The sequence below is a fragment of the Propithecus coquereli genome, unplaced genomic scaffold (assembly GCF_000956105.1).
Source record: "Propithecus coquereli isolate 6110/MARCELLA unplaced genomic scaffold, Pcoq_1.0 Scaffold172, whole genome shotgun sequence".
Lineage (NCBI taxonomy): Eukaryota > Metazoa > Chordata > Mammalia > Primates > Indriidae > Propithecus > Propithecus coquereli.
Window position 1 is genome coordinate 5,512,507 of NW_012141858.1, and position 6,000 is coordinate 5,518,506.

Below are 6,000 nucleotides of genomic sequence, written 5' to 3' on the forward strand. Positions count from 1 at the left end.
AGGCTTCAGTGGCTTCACCCATCTGTCAGGAAAAACCCTTACTATTCCTAAAGAGGAGATCATTACCTTTTCTCTGAAGCCGCCTTTGACTCATCCAGGCAATCATTACATTTCCTTTCTCAGCACTAAATATCATAGGGAATTATAATTCTCTTTCTATTTTATTTCTCTAATACAGAGTATAAGCTCCTTGAAAGCTGGAACCACATCCTTTCATATCTGTGACATTAGTATTTAGAACAGTTATTAAATATATGTTAAACAATTGAGTTATAAAATAATTGCAAGCCAGGTGCAATGGCTCATGCCTGTAAGCTCAGCAACTTGAGAGGCTGAGGTGGGAGGATCACTTGAGGCTAGGAGTTCAAGACCAGCCTGAGCAACATAGGAAAACCTCATCTCAAAAAATTTTTTTACATAATTAGCTGGGCATGGTGGTCCCAGTTGCTTGGGAGGCTGGGGCAGGAGTTCAAGGTTCCAGTGAGCTGTTATCTCGCCACTATACTCCAGCCTGGGTGACAGTGCAAGGCCCCATCTTTAAGAAAAAGTAATAATAATAATTGCAAAACCATTTTGAATAATATTGATATTCATACAGTAAGTAAACACTTCCTTTATTTTAGAAATTTGTTAAAATTGATTAGTAAAGTAGCATCAAATTAAATGCTCTAGGAAAAATTTTGTTCCACATATATAGGGAAAAAAAACTAAGAAAAAGTACTTAGTATTTCCTGTTTATTTTTTATAACTTGTGTTCATAAAACAAGGTTTTTTTAGATGAAAATGTAAATAATGTTCTGTCTTCGATTAAAATGTTTGATCATTAATTTAAAACTAAATAATTACTTTTTCAGATAAGTTTTACCTTGAGATGTTTCGTTGATCTGTATTTGTTAGGATAAGGAACATTATTTTATATGAAACATTGTTTAATGTATATTTCTCTTCTTAGGCATCATTCTTAACAAAGAAGTTAAATATTGGCGGGAAAAGAGTAAACCTTGCCATATGGGTAAGTTAACCTTTTCAACTAAATAAGTAGAGGCCTTTACCTATTCTTGATGTCCTAATAACTAATTGACTCAAGGAATAGGAATTTGAATTTCTAATTTTTTTTTAAGTTAACTGAAGGCTAGCCAAAAAAAATTTTTTTTTAATAAAAAGAATTTCCTGGCCGAGCGCGGTGGCTCACGCCTGTCATCCTAGCACTCTAGGAGGCCCAGGTGGATGGATCGTTTGAACTCAGGAGTTCGGGACCAGCCCAAGCAAGAGCGAGACCCCGTCTCTACTAAAAAATAGAAAGAAGTTACTTGGACAGCTAAAAATATATAGAAAAAATTAGCCGGGCATGGTGGCGCATGCCTGTAGTCCCAGCTACTCAGGAGGCTGAGGCAGAAGGATTGCTTGAGCCCAGGTGTTTGAGGTTGCTGTGAGCTAGGCTGATGGCGATGGCACTCTAGCCCGGGCAACAGAGTGAGACTCTGTCTCAAAAAAAAAAAAAAAAAATTTCCTAAAATTTGGTGAAGAATACTATTTGGAATACAATTGTATATTTGAATATTGTTGTCATAACTTTTCAACTGGAGAAGGGTCAATTGAGAGGGATTCCACTTCTGAGAGAGGACAGGGTGGGTGGACAGCCTACCTGGCCTTACTTTGCCCCCGTGTCTCCATGTTCTCGCCTTCTAAGGGAGTGGCCGGTGGAGAGTAGGGTGAGGGTAATGCAGTAGGATACTTGTTGGCGGGTGGTCCTGGTGTGTGCTGTCTTTCCTTGTCTGTTCTCCCTGTGTGGGGTACCTAAAATCCTGGCTTATAATGTGGTGTTGGCCATTCTGACCGTCTGGCAACTGAACTGGTTTTGTAGTGGGAGTGGGGAGGTTGATGAGGAGAGGAGGGTTGGGAAGGAGAAAGTAGCCTTTGTATGTGAGTAAAACATTACCTATTGGTTATAACTTGGTTTGAATTTTTTTGTTTGTTTGTTTAGGGAACTTGTTTCTTTTAACAGTGTTTTGGGGTTATCTGTGACCTTATGCCCTACTTTCCAGTTAATCAGAAATTCATTGTAATTGCAGTAGCAGATGTATATTTTTCTTCTAATCTAATAAGCATTTGTTACTTTATTTAGGATACAGCAGGTCAAGAGAGATTCCATGCGTTGGGTCCAATTTACTACAGAGATTCAAATGGAGCTATTTTAGTTTATGATATAACAGATGAAGATTCTTTTCAAAAGGTATTCTGGTTACTTTACGGATACATGATTTAATCAGAAGAACAACACTGATTTTTCAAGTTTCCATTAATATACCTTTGTTCACTAATGTGATTAGTTTTGTTTTTTAAAGTAAAGTATACGGTTTGTACATAAATGGGTCACTCATTTTTTAATATAGTATTTAATTCATATTATTTCATGTTAGAGTAATTATTGGTTTATTGCATGGCTTTCTCAAATATTAAGAAAGGGAAATAATTAGAGTTAAGCTTCAGAAAAATACAGGGCTTTGTTTCTCCCTCTTAAAGAAAAACCAATCACATTTGTTTGATTCCATATATATTGGATACCTGAAACCTTGGTGTGGCTGCACAGGCTCCCTTTTTGTGAACAGAAAAATGGGAGAGCAAAATCAAGTTAATGAGGCAGGAGGATCATTTGAGCTCAGTAGTTCGAGACTAGCCTGAGCAAGAGCAAGACCTCGTTTCTACTAAACATAGAAAAAATTATCTGGGCATCAAAAAATAGAAAAAAAAAAATTAGCCGGGTGTGGTGGTGTGCGCCTGTAGTCCCAGCTACTCGGGAGACTGAGGCAGGAGGATTGCTTCAGCCCAAGAGTTTGAGGTTGCTGTGAGCTAGGCTGACACCGCAGCACTCTAGCCCAGGTGACAGAGCAAGACTCTGTCTCAAAAAAAAAAAAAAAAAAAAAAAAAAAATCTAAGCTCATTCTCCTAACTAAATATCCTGGAAGATATAATATAAATTTTAAAAGGACAATCTAGGTTATGTCATATTTTAGAGTTCCTTCATTTTTTACTCCTCTTCAAACATACACCACAAATACAGATTTTTAAAATTGTTTGGGACCAAAAATGAATTACCATTTAACTTAACTCTGAATTCTCTTTGCAGTCAGGATGGGTTACTTATTTGACCTTTCCTCCTAAAACCCTTCTTGGAATAAATTTGTCAGTAATGTGTAACCAAAGCTTTTCTTGCCTTGAGTTACGGGGTTTGTTCTTGTATAAATTATTTGCCTTTTTAGTTTAGTTTTTGTTTTTCTCTTAATTCTCTGCCCCCTCCCCCATTTAAATTTGATGGAGCAGATACACAAGTTAGCCCTTGGACTATTAATGATACATGGAAAAACTTAGTCCAAGGAGTAGAAAAATGAAGCAGTATGTAGGTTGCAGATACAATGATAATTGAAAGTTATTTTGAGGCTGCTGTTTGGTGTTATTTGCTATCCCCCCTTGGCTTTTTGCATAAAAAGAAATAGTTTAAGTATTTTATTGATTAAGAGAATTAGATCTTTTAGATTGGAAAGTGGCGAGTTATCTATTGCCACATAACAAAACCCACAAAACTTGGTGGATTAAAACAACAATTTATTATTTCTCACGATTCTGTGGGTTGGCCAGGCAGGTCCTCTGCTCTGTGTGGTATCAGTGGAGTTCAGTGTAGCTGCATTGAACTGGGAGTTTGGGGCTAGAATGTCTAAGAAGGCCTGGTTCTCCTCCATATGGCCTCTCACTACTGGTGTCTTGTTCTCCATTATTCTCTGCATTTGTTCTCTCATTATTCTGTATGCCAGCCTAAGCTTTTTATATGACAACTGGATCCCAAGAGTTAAAAGTGAAAGCTACCAGACCTTCTTACAGCTGAAGTCCGGGACATGGACAGCATTACTTCTGCCACATTTTCTTGGTCAAAGCAAGTTACAAGGCCAGCCCAATTCAAAGGGTGGGGAATTCGACTCTACCACTTGATGGGAGGATTGACAAAGAATATTTCACCATCTTTAATTTACCACAAAATCTATGGGAGTAAGGAATAAGATGCCTATGGAGGGATACCTAATTGGAGATGAATAACAATTTTTTTAAAAAATTGGTTAATCGGTTGTTATACTACATGTACAGGAATAATACAGACTGAATTCTGGTGTGTTTCTTTTGAGTCGATGAGGATGTACATACTATGTCAGTACTGTCAAATTTTTCTTATGTGAAATCAAGGGTGGAAGTTAAATGCTTTGAAAACTTTATACATGTATGTGAATGAAACAAAAAGATGGGGCTGTACCAAGAAAAATGTGGTTCAGTGCTGTTATAAAGATAAGGTGGTGATAATAATTACCTTTGCTTTTATAAGGATTTGAGGTTTACTAAAGACAGTTCCTCTGCATTCTTGCAGAGAATAGGAATGTGGAACTGTTACATTTGTACCATAGGACACAGTAAGTGCATACCACGTATCTAATATCATTTTTGTAATTTATAGATGTGTGTGTATTTTTTTATGAAGGTATATAAATTCTATGTAATTTGATTACATACAGATTGAATTCCATTGCAAAAAAATGAAAGCAGGTGTCCCAGTTTTTTATCCTATTATTTTATTGTAATCAACATATTTAAAATCAGGAGTTTAAAACATTAATTTACTTAATTCTAGTTTACTTCCAACTGTGCCTACTGCTATGCTTCATTCATAGTGGAGAATCAGTTTGTAAGAGAAACCATCGTACACCAGCGGGATAGCAATGTCTGGGGAGATCTTTGGTTGTCACAACTGGAGGGGGCTACTGGTACCTAATGGGTAGGAGGCCAGGGATACTGCTAAACATCATACATTGCACAGGATAAGTTCTCCACAACAGATTTATTTGAGGCATGATGTCAGTATTGCCAAGGTTCAAATACTCTGTCATGTACTAAATAATGAAAATTTATTTTGCCACTCTTGTTTTTGGTGCCCATATACCTCTTTTTTCTTTTAAGAGTATGGCACAGAAACTCCTATATCCTCTCTTTAGGAACCAAATAGGATATAAATAGGGTACGAAAAGACTATTTTAAGCCCATGTGTTCTTGACTGCAAAGAACAGATACTATATAAGCATCTATTATCAGAGGCTGGAGTTGACATGTTTTTGCTCTGGTGAATAGCTTTGCTTGGATCTATGGAAGATTGATGAAAATTTGTATTTAGAGATGTTTCCGTGTATACCCATATGTGGATATAGAGAGAGATTCTTTCACGTGTTTATATGTATGTGGTTTGCAGTATAACATGGCAATATCAGTGGTCCCCAACGTTTTTGGCACCAGGGACCGGTTTCATGGAAGACAATTTTTCCATGGACCAGGGGGTGGGCGGAGGCGCAGCTCAGGCAGTGATGGGAGCAATTGGGAGCAGCTGTGAATACAGGTGAAGCTTTGCTTGCTTGCCCACTGTTCACCTCCTGCTGTGTACCTGCCTCCCCCGACCCCCAAGTTTCATGGAAGACAATTTTTCCTTGGGGTCGCGGGTGGGCAGAGCTCTGCAGCCTGGTCTCTGACAGGCCACAGATGGTCTGTGGTCCAGGGTTGGGGACCGCAGCAATAAATGATTTTTTGGTGATTCATTTCTAGTGATAACTAAGTATATGGGCTGTTAGACAAAATTCTGAGGTATTTTTGACAATGTTGCTTTTTTGAATGTTACAATAGTAGTAATTCAGGATTTCTTTTAATATTTGCTCTTTTGTACACACAGGTAAAAAACTGGGTCAAAGAATTACGGAAAATGTTGGGAAATGAAATCTGTTTATGTATAGTTGGTAAGCATCATTACTCTTTTTGAAAAGGTCCTTTGTTTCCTTAATGTTTTAGTAAAGACATAATAAACAAGTAATTTTTGTTTTAAAGTTATATGAGAAAGGAAGAAGAAATATTTAAATATTAAATATTTTAGATTAATTTAGGAAGATACACAAGTTAGCCCTTGGACTATTAATGATA

General features: G+C 37.1%; 1 protein-coding gene across 1 annotated transcript in view; it reads left to right on the top strand.

The window, feature by feature from the left end:
• Positions 1 to 6,000, top strand: part of RAB21 (RAB21, member RAS oncogene family) — a 28,350-nt gene that overhangs the window by 11,112 nt on the left and 11,238 nt on the right. The window contains 3 exon segments of the mRNA XM_012642076.1: positions 953 to 1,012; positions 2,126 to 2,233; positions 5,756 to 5,853. Coding sequence (XP_012497530.1) covers positions 953 to 1,012; positions 2,126 to 2,233; positions 5,756 to 5,853 — 266 coding nt within the window.